Raw genomic sequence first — 16652 nt, 5'->3', positions numbered from 1 at the left:
ATGGGTAACATGGCTAATCCGAATACACTCCAGGGAGGTTCTCTCTGCTAACTTCTTTATCTGTCAAAGTGTCTGGCTGACAGACGAACATTAATATTCTACAAATTGATAAATAAAGAGTCCCGAAAGAGGTAATTATCTGCATCACCAATTTGAAAGACAGTGACCCTACTAGTTACAGGAACACACCAAGCCCCATAACCACCACTACTCACTGTAGTGAATATGGTGCCAGGAGTGCCATTTTAGAATGGATGATTTCCTGCCTGTGGTCCACTGAGTTCTACTCCCCGCCTTTACTTCTTCAAACAGAGAGCCAGAAGCTCACGTTTAGGAGTGTCCGTTAACTATCTCTCAACCACTGAGCTAAGTCCAGCACTGCCATACTTAGCTTAGGCAGAGAACTCCCAGCTTTCCAACTGTCTATTATAGGTAGCGGAGGCAGGAGCATCACCGGGCAGACCCCAAGTACAAAGTCAAACTAAAGTCAGACTAAAACAATTTAAATTCTTACAATTGGGGAGAGGAGGGGTAGAAGGACCTGGGCACTACTGGTGCACTATAGTGTTTATAGCGTTGCGAGTGTTCTTTTAAATCTTAAAACATGATACAGGTGGCACTTACTTGAGTGTTTGTGGTCGCATTTTTTTGCCATGTTTTATGTCTGCAAGAGCGCTTTCTATATCAGCATGGACCAACTCAGCCTGCATTAAAAAACACCCCAAAAAAACAGAAAACAATTCTTAAATGATATGTATTTAAACTAAAGTAGGTGTCAGACATATTCAGAAAACACTAGGCTTTTAGATGAATAGAAATGGATTTTGACAATTGCAAATGTAAATTTTTCACTACTAACCCTGCTAGTTTTGTTTTGGCTTTCATTGCAATCTAAAATAAAAATTAAACACAAATTCCAACCTGTCTGGTTGGTCTCTTTGAAGGAACGCTAAATGTCTACCCCTACAGTATGGCTCAGTCTGTACAGTGTTGCTAAAGATCAGCCAGACAGAAGGTGTTTTAAACCACTTGGGCATATACAAAGGAATGTTTGCAGGGTACAATGACCTTTAAAATGCAGGTGGCAACTTGAAAATCCGACCTTAAAGAACACACTAATAGGGTTATTCAAGAAAGTGAGAATTTAAAGTGAATTTCCCAATTAAGGCCAGAGTAGCCAAGCGGATAGCATACCTGACCAAGAATCTTTCCAGTTCAGCTAATTTAACCTTGAATCTGAATCCTTTAGTAAATAAGCCATGTCTGACATTGAAATTCCTACTTATATAATAACAGCGGGGCTCCCCAGAGCTGATGATACAAACAAGGTTATTAAAGAAAAACTCCAGTGCCGGGAAAACAATCCGTTTTCCTGGCACTGCAGGTTCCCTCTCCCTCCCACCCCCCATTCCTCAGTTGCTGAAGGGGTGAAAACCCCTTCAGTCACTTACGTGAGGCAGCGAAAATGTCCCACGTCGCTGCCTCCTCCTCCGCGCCTCTCCTCCTACTGGCTCCGTCGGCCGAATGGCGAGACTGATCCCACCCACCGGCCGAGGAGACCTAATGCGCATGTGCGGCAATGCCGCGCATGTGCATTAGGTCTCCCCATAGGAAAGCATTGAAAAAGATTTTCAATGCTTTCCTATGGGGAATTGAGTGACGCTGGAGGTCCTCACACAGCATGAGGACATAATCTGTGCTTTGAGTCAGGAAGTAGACAGCCACTAGAGGCGGAGTTAACCATGCAAGGTAATTTATAAAAAAACTGCAATAATTACACTTGCAGGGTTAAGAGTAGTGGGGGTTGGCACCCAGACCACTCCAATGGGAAGAAGTGGTCTGGGTGCCTGGAGTGTCCCTTTAATTAAAATGAAAACTGTCAGGTCGCCAAATTGAATTTAAAATTTAAAGACAAAGTAAACACCAAAGGAACACCTAAATCACAAGGGTTTGATGAAGTTTGATGAAGTGCTTTGTGTGTGAAGAGTGTGTCCTCTCTCATGTTGTAAAAAATGCAGATTTCAATTGAATTTGGCACTTTTATAAATGAACCTTGTTTAAACCCCCTGGGTGTCAGTCAGAAAACTGATCCCCTTACTTCCTAGTTGTTTAGCTCAGTGGAGCTAAGTTCAAGAGGCAGCAATTTCCCAGACTACCAGCTTTGCGAAGATTTCTCAAAATGTTGCATTAGCAAGCCTGTGATTGGACAACCTCACTAAATCTGGGCTGGGTAAGAATAGAAGGGTTTGTTAAGGCTGCAGACAAGCGATCTGCAAGTTTTGCAAACAGCTTTTATATGTACTTCCAATGAAATAAATGCACAATTAAATGCATGCATGTTTTCATTGGGGTATATCTACTAAATAGTGATTTAAAAATAATGGCCAGGGGAGTTTTACTTTAATTTTCAGAAATTCTCCACATTAAATATGCTTCCAGTTTGTTCTAAAATTTAAAATTCACTTTGATTTCCTAAATAAAATGACTCATTTTAGTAAATGATCCTGTTGTTAACAGCACAGTCCATAGCCACAAAACTTTTGTGTGACCCAGAATGTGATAATAGCCTAGCCTGTTATTAGAACAGGTTGCTACCATCACTATGGTACATGCTTTTGTAGTGGTTATGGTGCTTAATGGCTGTGGATACACCTGGTCCTGGGTCAAACCATATTCAAAAGGTATGACCAAAACAAGTGGTCCAGATGCACCCGCAACATGGCCGCCACTCACTAGACTGACTGATTGAGAAGTAGAAAGGACGAGTGTGGTGAGAATTGTTTTACAGATAGAACATAGGGCAATAGGTGACAGGCTACTACTGGCACTCCAGTTGTTAAAATTATATTTTACAAATGTTAAATGATGACATAATGATCTTTTACACAATGATCTCTCTGATTATACTCCCTTGCTATACTTTGTTTATCTTTGTTTATCTTTACCTCCATGTCGCAGTTGAAGAAGTGTATATCAGGCTTGGGTTGCTCTGTATCTTGACATACTACACACAGGACTTGTTGGTAACGATGGGGTCCTTGGATACTCTGGCAGTGGTGGACAATGGACAGAGGGAAATTCTCCAGCTCTTCCTGTTGAAGACAAACACGAGATGGTCAGTAGTGTCAATCAGTGCATTTCTTACTAGTCAAGGTCAGAGCATGTTTCATCTCCATTCATTGCATTCCATTTACAAGGTCATCACACATTTCAAACGCAATTCGTAAAGCTGTAGTAGTTATGGTGTCTCTTTACCTAAATCTATTATTTCATACATATGCATCACTTTGAACTACATTTATTTGCTACAACTTAAGACTCTATAGCTTTTTTACAATGTACTTCAAATACTCCTCTAATTTTGAGTTTTATAAACACTGGGGTTTACGCATAAAAACTATCGTGTTCACTTTTAATGGGTCTTTTATGGTACTTTTTCTGTTTGCACCTATTTATGTCCTTATTTGTGTCAAAATACTCCTCACTGTGTCTCTTCCATCATGTTGTTCACATTCCATTTTTTTTTTGTTTCACTAGTTTTTTTACTCCCAATGTATAAAGAGGAGGCAGAAATACTCAACTTTTCTTTCATACTAATTTTACAACCATTTTCAGAGTGGTGGGGTTTTCATGACATGTAAGCATCTTTTCACATTCATTTCTTTTATTTAATGTATAAAAACATCCTTTAAGTTTCAAATGCATCTTTTTGTTTCCAAGAAATATTCCTCATTTGTTTAATTTTTCTGAATGTAATCAACGGTAACGTCATCAGTAAAAAAAGGAGCTAAAATTCCAAAAGAGGAATACAAAATGGAGGAAGGATGCAATGTTTTGGCCCATTTTACAGAAAAGGTGAAAAAAGGTGTGAACATAGAGGATAGCAAACATAATATTTTTTTATACATACCTCCTAACGCTCTACACAGTAGACCACACCATGAGTAAACATATAGAATGTTATGATCTGGGGTTATAGTCTCATACCTGTGTCACACAGTCTAGAAGACTGATGGATGTGTTCATGACTTGGAGAAGCATTTCCTGAGCCCATATCTTGTCTTTAGACTCTAGTTGGAACAATCGTTTGATGGCATCATCCACTGTGCCAAGGGCATCACTCTTGTCCATTACAAAAGTAGCCAAATGCTAGGAGGGGAAAAGACAAAGAGGGTTGTTAAGGTGTATCTTCAGACAACGCAATTCATTCAAATGTGTGCATGTCAAATTTGGTTTATCACTGACAATCCAACAGATTCCTAATCAACGCAAACTAATAAATGTTTTCCAAACGCAGCATTTCAGGACATCTTCCTGTTTGAATCTGATGTGTTTAAAACGGACGAACAACATCGGTGCGATTGAAAATTGCATTTATAATCATACAGGTTCAATATCATATTGTGCAAAAGAACATTATTTTTTACAATATTTTTAGGGATGTATTTGTGGCAATTTATATGGGATGGAAGGCTGCTCCTTTCTAATATATTTTTTATTATTATTAGCATTTATATAACGCCAACATATTCCACAGAGCTTTACGATTACATTTTATTGAATATATATAGAGTATATTTATATTGCACATGATGCAGCCAGCTGCCGTTATCAATCTGTGCCTTTTTAGTGGGAAGCAGCCTCTGTATGACCCCACTGCTTCCCAGCATTTACTGGCATTTCCTTAGTGATAAGCTGTGATGCAGACAGTTACTTTGTTGCCTATCCCAATCTAATGAGTTGCAGCTCCAAAGAAAACACGGAGTGTGAGAGAGAGTGTGATAGAGTATGAGAAGGAATGTGTGTGAGAGAATGTCAATGTGTGAAAGACTGTGGGAGGTAAGTGTGAGTGGGTCTCTGAGAGTGAGTGAGTAAATGAGTAAGTGCGTGTAGCACTCACATATGCGGGGGGGGGGGCTTGTAAAAGTCAGGTAGAGTTTGGCAAAATGTGGTGGCAGGGTGGGAGAGCAAATATTTGACAGGGGTACAGACAGCAAAAAGGGAACAAGTCAGCTTTAAAATAGGTAAGATACACTGTTACTAAGATTTGTATCACTGGGCATAGGGGTACACCGTTATAGCCCTTTTAATTATGGTAACCCACATCCCCTGTATCCATATTAAAATAATAGGGGATTATAATCAATTCTGTACATTTATATAAAATGCAGGTACTTTAAGGTTATTTTCCTTAAATTTGATTTTGTAACATTTTTTATAAGGTAATTTAAAGCAATACAATCACTGAGCAACTTCAGGTGAATTACACTTTCAGCAGTACAATACATTGGATACAGTCTGTACAATGAAAGACTTAGGATGCATTGCATAGATAGCAATAGATGTATCAAACTGTTCTGAAAAGTGGTCTAAAGTACGAAAAGCTATGAAGTCACCACGGAAACCATTGGACCATACAGACACATTCCACGTGTGACTCCTTTCCTTTTGAGTAGGACTGATAAAACAGAGATACTGCTTATATTGGTGGAGGAAAGAACTTATAGCAAAGGTGGATGGCAATGCAATGTTCATCAACCTGTCATAAGATATAACATAAAGTGACCATGCAGTCTCCAATTCATAGAATAATAGGCAGACATATAAAGATACCAGATCTCTAACAAAATTATGCTTTATAAAAGGGATAGTCATCAGAGGGCTAAACAGAATAAGACTCATGAATTGGTTAGTCGTCCCCATGCCCCATTGCTCATATAGTAACACAGGGGAGTGGAGGTAAGTGGGGTAACATGGCTAGAAGCCAATAGTTTTTTTTTTTATTTGTAGCATAGATTTTTGCTTTGCTAGTTCATATCTGAAGAATGAAACAGAGTGGATTCCCATAAGGATACTGGCAGAAATGACTTTTTATATAACGGATTCTGTAGGTATGACTTAAAATCTGTATGAAACCATAGCAGAATTAACCATGTATTGGCCTAAGGTGACAGCCAAAAAGAACAAATCCCTTGTTTAAAGGGTATCTCAATTAAAAAAAATCCAAATAAACTAGTATACGTTAAAGTGGAATTGTCACATTTGAGTATTTATTAAAACAATACATATATTTTTTAAATACCCAGATTAAATTCTCGGTAATTTTCATCTTTTCATTACCATTACCATTACCATAGCCGTCCTGGCTCTGTCACAGTACGTAATGTAAATTGATCAATTTAGCCCATGCAGTGCCTTACATGCTTTGCATGGTTGGTACTACGGATGGAATGTTTGCATATGCTCCAGGAATTCTGCAGAAGTAAGTGTGTTTTTGTAACTCGCCTAAACTACACTACTCAACCAACTTAAAAGCCTTAACGAGAATTTAAAGGGCCACTAAAGTCATCCAGGCCACTTTCTCTCAATTAAGGGGTCTGGGTGCTGTGTTAAACATTGCAGTGTCGGAGAAGAGAATTTAAATGGACATCAGCAGAGGAGGTGATGATGCTGCGGGAGGAGAAGTAAAGAGAACCGAGGGGGCGCTGAAAAAGATGTAATCTATAAAGTTAGGAACGAGAGAGAACACTAAAGGGACTAGTATTCCTAACGCTTTAGTGTTCCTTTACGACTATTACAAAAATCTAAAAGTAAAGTACTAAGTGCAAACAATGTAATTATAGACTGCAGATTATATCACCAGCATTGCTTCGGTTGGCTATGTTTCCAAGGCAATAACTGATATATTTGTTCATCTCAGATTATAATTACACAATGATATCCAATAAAAGTGGCCAGAGACCAGCAATGAACCTCATGCCCTTTACCTTTATTTATGACATGTTTATAAAAATCTGAGTTACTCAAACTATACTATTACTGCTAATCTGTCATGATATTACTATTATTAAAGGGCCATTATAGTCAACCAGACCATCTCACCTCAATTGCAGTGTACTCGTTGCAGCTGCAGTACTGCGGCGTCATCATTATTGATTTGTGCCCAATTAAATCTCTCATAAAGACGCATTGAGACACACTGAACATGAGTTATGAGCAATTACTGCAATTTAATTTTAACCATTGAAACCACTGTTTCTCTGTGAGAAGCATGCACTTTCACTTTGAATTGTAGCAAGACGACTTGCGCATGGCAGAAAAATGTGGTTCATACTAATTTTTTATTTAATTTTTTATATGGGTGAACAAAAATGTGTTCATGTGCCATTTCGGTTCATCCAAATCTATTCATCCTTACAAAATGATTCAGACAAATAAGAAATGTAAAAAAAAAAAAAAAAAGTCTGGGGTGGGGGTTCAATATGACCCCTATATTAGCAAAAAGTGAAGCCAGGAGCTAGTCACTGTAATTAAAAATTAGCGACTGGAAATTATGCCTGTACAATAACAGAGAGACCGGACACAGGGTTCCCCCGGGCCCACACCAATCGGCATAGGTAAGGGCTTAATATTAAATAATAGTGGATGGACATATCTCTGTAAAAAAATATGTGGGACATACTTAAGCCCCTCCCCCCCAAGCTACCACTCACAGCAGTGGGGGCTCTAAAAATTAACGCAGGGTATACTAAATTGCACCCCATGCCCCATCCATAGGCTGACTGGTAGGTGCTATTATTTAATAAAAGGGGGGTATCCCAGTGTCCCACTACACAGTGAGCGGGAGCCATTATTTCATAAATGGAGAGAATTCCCCAGTGTCCGTCCCCCACAGTCCCCACCCACAAAAGGCAAAGCACAAATAATAAACCATAATATCTGATGATACTATTAAAAATAAGACCCACATCGCTAAAATCTGATTAAAAAAAAGAAAAATCACGCCGCAAACAAAAGTTATCTAAGTGATTCCTGCAAAGGCTCTGCCCAGAATGAGTTTTTAAGGTTGAGAAACAAATTGATAAAGGCTTTCCAATGCTTTGAAAGCTCAGTCACAGTGCTCTAATTGGTTGGCTTATAAGCCAACCAATCAGAGTGTTTTGACAGACAAATCTCAAGTCTCTTGAGACTTGCATGGGCATATTAGAATGAGATACCATTTGAAGGTGAGAAAGGTGAGCTATTGCCTTGGAAGTGGCACTCCCTTTTTTAAAGAGGTCTTACACTTTTTATATACAGAAAATACATTTTAAAGGGACACTCCACAAAGCATTACAACTTTAGTGTATATGATAAGGTTTTGGACTCATTAATATTCTGTATTTTTTTCACGCTCAAATCTTTATAGTTTTTGCACATAAAGAAATATTTTTTTTGCATAAGTCTGCATGGTAACTTGCCTCCTTAGTCACGCCCCATCTTCAAAGTCAGAAACACTTCCTTATAAAATGTATGTACTTAGCTCACAATTTAGTGGCAAAAGCAAGCACCAGTAAAATTAGTGGAGCGCAGTTATTTGAAAGAAATCTTTCCCCTTTGTATAGTATGGGTATCTATAGCTAGGTGATACAAAATAACAAAAAAACAAAACAAATATGTTGTAGTAAGTCATAATAAATAAAGTGTATTATAAATATATTGGATACACTCACATAGTGCAGAGCCTACTGGGGATAGGTTCAGATATCTATTAAGTGTGTACTATTGTGACACTGCCCCTCTTCTATTCTCCAACCAGACCAGCTCAAAGGAAGAGCCGAGACAAAAACAAAACCAACCAGTGCAACACATTTAGGTGATAAAAAATACTGGATCAACACGCATAAAGCTGCTCACCTTGAAAAGAGCCCTTAAAGACCTGGCTCTAGGTAATAAAACCTGCGTGTAACAATAAAGTGGTACACAAACCCTTCTTTAGTGCAGGATCAGCTGGTAATGGAAAGCCACAAGACGAAATTGTAAAGTGCAGACACACGTGTATTTAAAACATTAAGTAAAAACAAACAAATAAAATGATTATCAAAAAGTCCTTGGGCGCTCCTTACAAGACGTGAGTCGGCTGAACAAGTCTCGGAAGGAGTACCCAAGGATTTTTTATTGATTATTATTTTATTTATTTGTTTTTAGCGATATCCTGACTATGTATCTGCCTAGGTGACTCCTCTTTCTAATGCAGGTTGCTTAGAAGGCCAGATCATTCAATACTGCCAGTAGCTGAGCAGTGAGTCACATTTGACATGGAAGTTTTTTTTCTGTAGTGATTGGGCATGGCTAAAGAGGCAGGTTAACAGAAATGTTTAATCCTTATGCAAAAAACTATGAACATGCAGAAAAATACAGTACATCAAATGTATTAACTTTGTATTGTTGCTTGGAGTGTCCCTTTAATTCCTCCTATGGCTAATTCCATTAAAAAAGGGTATAAAAAAAAAAAAGGCCACTAAAGAGAAGATGTCACATGAACAAAAATGGTTGTTGGTTGAGCAGGAAATTGTTCAAGAGTACTTGATACCACTTTATGCAAAGCATACGGTGAGGTGTACTTCTAGCAGAGATGGTGTTGAGATGTTTTGCTTCATTAGGTAGTGAGTGATAATTCACTTGTGTTTTATTGCAGCTGTTGTAGCTGTCAGGTTGTTAGGAAATGTTCCTTTGTTTATCTCGATAAAGGGCACTGAATGGGGAGCAATACAGCTCACATCTGCTACCAATCCCTTCTCTCTCTATTGCTACTCTACCATACAAACTCATCTTTACAAAGGTCGATTTCCTCCAGGAGCCTTGAACTCCTCTGTGTTAATTTAAAGGTGTGTCTTAAATTGTTTAGATATTGACCTTTGAAGCATATCTCACATGCAGGCCTGCCTTGCACAATTACCATCCTGGATCACGGCTTTCATATTGTGTCACTGAGCAACCTCTGTACACCTTTAATAATGTGTCACTGAGATACCCTTATACACCTTCCAGTGTGTCTTGGAGCCTTCCCTATATACGTCCAACTCTTCACACACATTCCATTCTGATACCGAGTTCTCCATCTACATTATGTGCTCTGTGTCCCTATATTGTCCCATATAGAGCTAATGTGCCATTGTATTCTTTCCTTTACACCTCAAATTATGTTACTGAACCTTTCCTTATAGAACTTCCATTCTGTTACATAGCTTTCCCCTATATTCCAATTCTTTTACTAAGCTTTCCCCTATAAATCTAACATTCTGTTACTGAGCTTTTCCCCTATATGCTTCAATGATCTTCCCTGTACACCTGCCATTTTGATATCGAACTGTCGCCACTTAAACAACCTATTAATATGTAAAACTAGCAAAACGTGACAAAGAATCAGAATGTATCCACTTACCTCCACGTTATACTGAGATGTTTCGTGCATGATGACATTAGAGTTGGAATATTTCTTCCTCTGTTCTGTAAGATATAAAAGAACATTTTGATTAAATATGGATTTAGAATTATGACTAGCTTTTTAACCCACTTCCTGGATTTCTTAACAAACACGGGAATGTAAGTAATTAGATTTAAGCACATAAAATTTACTTCAGGCATACCAATTAATGCTGTTGGATCTCGTCGGAAGTATAAAGGTAATTATCCAGTTAACGTTGATGTAATTTTGTATCCCCTACATGGATTCATACACCTGTACACTGCACAGCAACAGATATCCCTCTGACTGTTTCCTTGCAGGAAGAAGCTTCCAAAGCTATCCTATAACACGCCCTGAACTAGCAATGTAGCTCAACATCACTCATTGAAGATTAACCCCCGTGCCTGGTCACGCCCTACCTGCACAACATACATACCTGATATTGACAGTTTCACAGAATGTTCATTAACTAGGTTTGTTCAGCTTTTATGTTTAGAAGAGCTAACTTTCGTGGGATGAATTACCCAGCTCATTCTTCTCATGAAAAAAACAGTATGTGGGCAAAATAATAAAACACAACATGAAAATTAGTTTAAAAGGGAACTCTAAGCACCACCATTGCATATCATTTAGTAAGCAGTTGTGTTTAGAGTGCCTCTTTAACCCCGTAAGGACCAAACTTCTGGAATAAAAGGGAATCATGACATGTCACACGTCATGTGTCCTTAAGGGGTTAAAGGGCACTCTTGCTAGTGCTAAAATGCTTTACGTGTGAAGTGTGTCTTCTCTTTTATTATTTTCATGTTACAAAAAGTGCAGATTTCAATAGAAATTGGCACTTTTATACATTCACCTTGTTACACCCCCCTGGCTGTCAATCAGGGAAAAGGTCCTGTAACTTCCTGGTTTGGTTAGCTCAGTGGAGCTAAACTCAAGGGGCAGCAAATGCCCAGAGCACCTGCCTTGCAAAGACTTTTCACTGAGCTGCATTGGGAAGTGTGTGATTGGACAGTCACAGAATGTCTGGGCAGGGGTTAGAAGGGGAGGGCGTGCAAAGGCTACAGAGAAGAGATCTGGCAAACTGTTTTTAGCTATACTATGAATGAAAAAATGCATAATTAAATCCATGCATGTTTTAATATAAAGTACACCTACTAAATAATGATTTTATTTATTTATTGTGTATATAGGCAGTGTAATGTCCCTTTAAACCTGAACTAACTTAATCACAATTAAAAACAAAGCTGTAAAGGTTTCCTTTTCTTATTAAACTTGAAAGACCACTTGTCACAGTGCTCATTATCTGGCCTCTTTTATAGCCGATGCGTTTAGCTCACTTTAACCCACCAAATATGATTCTTGTGTTGATTTCCAGTGAGCAGAATGGTCAGCTGTCAAATAGGGCACACAATGGACGTTATGACAAGTGGTCTTTGAAGTATCATAAGGAAATTAAAGGGACTCTCGGGGCACCAATATAATTTTAATGTATTTAATACGTTTTAGTCTCATTAGTGTACTGTATTTTTACATGCACAAATCTGTGTCCCTTTTGCAGAAAAAAAATTATTTAGCAGAATTTCGAAACCTCAAACTCTTGCCTCCTTTTCTAAAACCCCCACTTACTTATCAGTACATACACAAATTTCAGTCACTGAAAGCATAGCCTGAACTGAAATGATGGAAGTCAATCAGCCTGAAGAAGAGGACACCAAAGCAGACATATAAATATATATAATCATATTATGGGTGTAATGAAGCTGCCTTATTGTAATTATGAGTGAGCCAAGGATATCGGAAACATGGGCAAAATGTTATAGTTTATGGATGAGGAATGCATGGGTCAGAGTCAAGAGGATCCAAGGGTTACTGCTATTTGCGATGTGTGGGTGTGTTCTACCCACTGATACATGTGGCACTTTCTGGATTAGCTGCGGTTTTGCAGACTTTAAGATAATGTGTTTTATGCAAATTGGGACATTGTGTCAGTGGACAATCCTTGATGATAATAAATGATACGCATTAAAAAAAGAATAGTACACATCAATCTTGAGTGTCCCATAACAACATTTCCAAACAGATAGGGTTACAGGTGCATTGGTCAACTAACCAGCAAAGTAATAATATATGTATACATTCTTATAACACAAATAATAATATGTCAAATGAAAAATAATTTAAAATATATGGAGACACATGAACAAACAGCAAAGAACTACAACTATGCCAAAACAGTGTGTGAAAACAGTGTCTCTACAAGGCATTGTGTGGGGCAATAAAGATGAACCCGTTGCAGAACGGTGATCAGAACTTACAGATGACAGACACTTCACAGGTTATCTACTAATTGCTAAAAATGACAGTCTCAAAAATAAACACATCATTGAAAATCAGCATATCTGTGACCCAATCTCAAGAAAACTGCACATTGAGAACATCATAAAAATTGAATTTATGGTGGAAACTGCTTGTTTCAAAGGCCAACTCACAAAGGCTCATTAACAGTGTAAGATGTACAAAAACTGGACCCTAGATTAATAAAAAAAAAAAAAAAAGCAACATTGTTTGAAGCCCTTTGAGGACAAGGGTAGTGTATTTGCTCTATCTTGTTTACCCCATGTGTTGTCCTTTTTCCCCGCTTGTGTAGTGTTTTGACACGAGGTACATTTTTAAGACCTCCACAGAACAAAGTAGGTTGCTTACAAGTAGTGAAACTGCTAGATGTTCTGTCAGGGTGTCATTGTATCAAGCAGATCTGGGCTTCCACAAAGTAATTTTGATTGTGAAATAATTGTTTTTGACAGACATCATGTTTTGATTATCTAGGAAATTCTTGGAACCCATGGGAGAGAACAACTTAGCAAGTGACCCCTAAGGTACGTTGACATTGAAAACACCAACTTAATGTAAGAGAAAGTTACACACTACCAATGCCATTTTGTCTTACCTGGACAAACAACATTAATAGGGGTAGAAAGCACTGAGGGCAAGTTAGCCCAGCACTGGTTGGACAAAAGATTGTCGCATTATCAACGCAGTCAAGTAGAGGAGGTCTCTCGCAGAGGACTCTACAGGGAGTGCAGAATTATTAGGCAAGTTGTATTTTTGAGGATTAATTTTATTATTGAACAACAACCATGTTCTCAATGAACCCAAAAAACTCATTAATATCAAAGCTGAATATTTTTGGAAGTAGTTTTTAGTTTGTTTTTAGTTTTAGCTATTTTAGGGGGATATCTGTGTGTGCAGGTGACTATTACTGTGCATAATTATTAGGCAACTTAACAAAAAACAAATATATACCCATTTCAATTATTTATTTTTACCAGTGAAACCAATATAACATCTCAACATTCACAAATATACATTTCTGACATTCAAAAACATAACAAAAACAAATCAGTGACCAATATAGCCACCTTTCTTTGCAAGGACACTCAAAAGCCTGCCATCCATGGATTCTGTCAGTGTTTTGATCTGTTCACCATCAACATTGCGTGCAGAAGCAACCACAGCCTCCCAGACACTGTTCAGAGAGGTGTACTGTTTTCCCTCCTTGTAAATCTCACATTTGATGATGGACCACAGGTTCTCAATGGGGTTCAGATCAGGTGAACAAGGAGGCCATGTCATTAGATTTTCTTCTTTTATACCCTTTCTTGCCAGCCACGCTGTGGAGTACTTGGACGCGTGTGATGGAGCATTGTCCTGCATGAAAATCATGTTTTTCTTGAAGGATGCAGACTTCTTCCTGTACCACTGCTTGAAGAAGGTGTCTTCCAGAAACTGGCAGTAGGACTGGGAGTTGAGCTTGACTCCATCCTCAACCCGAAAAGGCCCCACAAGCTCATCTTTGATGATACCAGCCCAAACCAGTACTCCACCTCCACCTTGCTGGCGTCTGAGTCGGACTGGAACTCTCTGCCCTTTACCAATCCATCCATCTGGCCCATCAAGACTCACTCTCATTTCATCAGTCCATAAAACCTTAGAAAAATCAGTCTTGAGATATTTCTTGGCCCAGTCTTGACGTTTCAGCTTGTGTGTCTTGTTCAGTGGTGGTCGTCTTTCAGCCTTTCTTACCTTGGCCATGTCTCTGAGTATTGCACACCTTGTGCTTTTGGGCACTCCAGTGATGTTGCAGCTCTGAAATATGGCCAAACTGCTGGCAAGTGGCATCTTGACAGCTGCACGCTTGACTTTTCTCAGTTCATGGGCAGTTATTTTGCGCCTTGGTATCTCCACACGCTTCTTGCGACCCTGTTGACTATTTTGAATGAAACGCTTGATTGTTCGATGATCACGCTTCAGAAGCTTTGCAATTTTAAAAGTGCTGCATCCCTCTGCAAGATATCTCACTATTTTTGACTTTTCTGAGCCTGTCAAGTCCTTCTTTTGACCCATTTTGCCAAAGGAAAGGAAGTTGCCTAATAATTATGCACACCTGATATAGGGTGTTGATGTCATTAGACCACACCCCTTCTCATTACAGAGATGCACATCACCTAATATGCTTAATTGGTAGTAGGCTTTCGAGCCTATACAGCTTGGAGTAAGACAACATGCATAAAGAGGATGATGTGGTCAAAATACTCATTTGCCTAATAATTCTGCACTCCCTGTATATAACCATACCATTACTGCAAACTGCAGTTCCCAACAGAATATTATATCACAGATCAGACTTGCTCTAGGAGAAAACTGAGAAACGATGTAGTACATAGTCTAGTTTAGAATATTTCCCTAGTTGAATATTATACCTATTACTCTGCAGCTATAGCTAAGCTTTTCTCTGTATACACAAGCCATAATATTGCATCATATTTATTCATCTGTTTGTTAAAAGATAACCTGAGCAATGTGCTCTTGATAAGAGGAAAAAAAGCACATGGGACTGACATAAATGTGCATCCACACTAGTCTGCTGCTTTGAACGCATGTCATTTGATATAGGTAAAAGTCTTCAACATGATACGTCCCAACCCACTCTGCCCACTTCCGACTTGCCACTCAATACTTATAGAACTGTAAACAAACAAGTCTAATTTTTAATTTGCCCACATCCTGCATTTGTCATGGGATATCGATCGGAATTGTAGTCTGTAATACAATAGGCTTCCTCCCCAGGCTGTCTGCTTTAAAGTGGCATCTCGCCATGTATGTTTGTAACATTGAATGGCAGCTCTCGTATGAGAGATGTCCTCGAACACGTCTTATAAAGTACTTTGAGGAGTCTGTCCTATATCTGGGAACACCAGAGAAAAAGACCCAAGAAAATATGACCTGGGTCCTATCAGAACGGTTCTATTGGAACAAGGAGTGATGGGAGGTATATACAAGTAGAAGCCACAGTTAGGCTTCTTTATCTTCCTACTAGGCACCTACGGTATATCATGTAATATAGAAAACCAAGAATAAATGGAAACAAAACATGGAGGTACGGTAAGTAATTAAAGTGCTGCTTCCAATTTCCAAAGTCATGGGCAAACCCCAAGTACTACATATAATAACTAGACAGACAGACAGACAGACTTGATTAGATAATAATATAAATATAAAGAAAATATATATATATATATATATATATATATATTTCATTATAGAATATAAAACTATTCATATACAAAAGTTAAGAAGCTAACATGAAAAATAAATGTAAAATATGTGTGCGCATTTCATTAGCCTTATATGTTTTTAGCTCTTTATTCTATTTTTTCTTTAAATTTTCCAAGATATTTGCTTGTTTTTTTTTCTTTTATTTTGTCAACACTTGCATCCCCATGCTGTCTTTCAATCTAAGTTACAAATACTGGAGGCAAATGACATAAAATACATTATACAATAAACAAACGGTAAACCAGATGCAGTTATGACATTTATAATTATTATTTTTATTGTCCTTTTCAAATTTCACCTATTATAGTAAATAAAACATTTTTGAAAATACTAATTCTTAGTGCAGGACTTTCAGCCTTTTTTTTTTTTCCCAACAGAGAGGGCCTGTTTCATTATAGTTAAAAAGCAAGTACAACAAACGTTAACCTTTTTTTTTTTTTTTTTCAAGGCTCCTTCAAAAGGAATGTGACTCAAACAATAAATTCCACATTTATGTTTGAACATAGCTGCTTATAAAACTCAAGATAAGTTTCTGCTCTCGTTCAAACCAAAAGGTATTATGTGACAGTCACATACTCCTTTACTAGATACCCATATCATGGCTGTAAGAGGTCATGGAGACCCTACACCGATCTGCACCAGCCGCAAGACCCCACTTTCTGGATGCCTAACAACAGACAGTGAAACAAAAGCAATCATTGCGTGTTGAGTTCTATACAGTTTTTCACATTAAACTGCAGCTAAAAAAACATCAATGTATGTTGATTTGGTGTGAGGTGTGTGAAAGTAGACAGCAGTCTCCCAACAT

At 38.2% G+C, this 16652-nt stretch overlaps 1 protein-coding gene and 1 long non-coding RNA gene across 3 annotated transcripts in view; both read right to left on the bottom strand.

Annotated features, from left to right (window-relative positions):
• Nucleotides 1–16652, bottom strand: part of LOC134578261 (uncharacterized) — a 550797-nt gene that overhangs the window by 386388 nt on the left and 147757 nt on the right. The gene's annotated exons all lie outside the window — the stretch shown is intronic.
• Nucleotides 1–16652, bottom strand: part of EPS8L2 (EPS8 signaling adaptor L2) — a 153401-nt gene that overhangs the window by 32168 nt on the left and 104581 nt on the right. The window contains exons 1-5 of one of the 2 annotated variants that reach the window (XM_063437231.1): nucleotides 10410–10550; nucleotides 10205–10269; nucleotides 3988–4149; nucleotides 2946–3092; nucleotides 625–704 (exon numbers count right to left, since the gene is read on the bottom strand). In XM_063437231.1, coding sequence (XP_063293301.1) covers nucleotides 625–704; nucleotides 2946–3092; nucleotides 3988–4149; nucleotides 10205–10234 — 419 coding nt within the window. In that variant the 5' untranslated portion in view covers nucleotides 10235–10269; nucleotides 10410–10550. Of the gene's footprint in view, nucleotides 1–624; nucleotides 705–2945; nucleotides 3093–3987; nucleotides 4150–10204; nucleotides 10270–10409; nucleotides 10551–16652 lie in introns of those variants that run through there. The other variant, XM_063437230.1, reaches the window with a different exon arrangement.

Source organism: Pelobates fuscus, chromosome 12 (genome assembly GCF_036172605.1).
Source record: "Pelobates fuscus isolate aPelFus1 chromosome 12, aPelFus1.pri, whole genome shotgun sequence".
In the NCBI taxonomy this organism is placed as follows: Eukaryota; Metazoa; Chordata; class Amphibia; order Anura; family Pelobatidae; genus Pelobates; species Pelobates fuscus.
The sequence above is the reverse complement of the archived record's forward strand: the minus strand, read 5'-3'. Positions and strand labels throughout refer to the sequence as shown.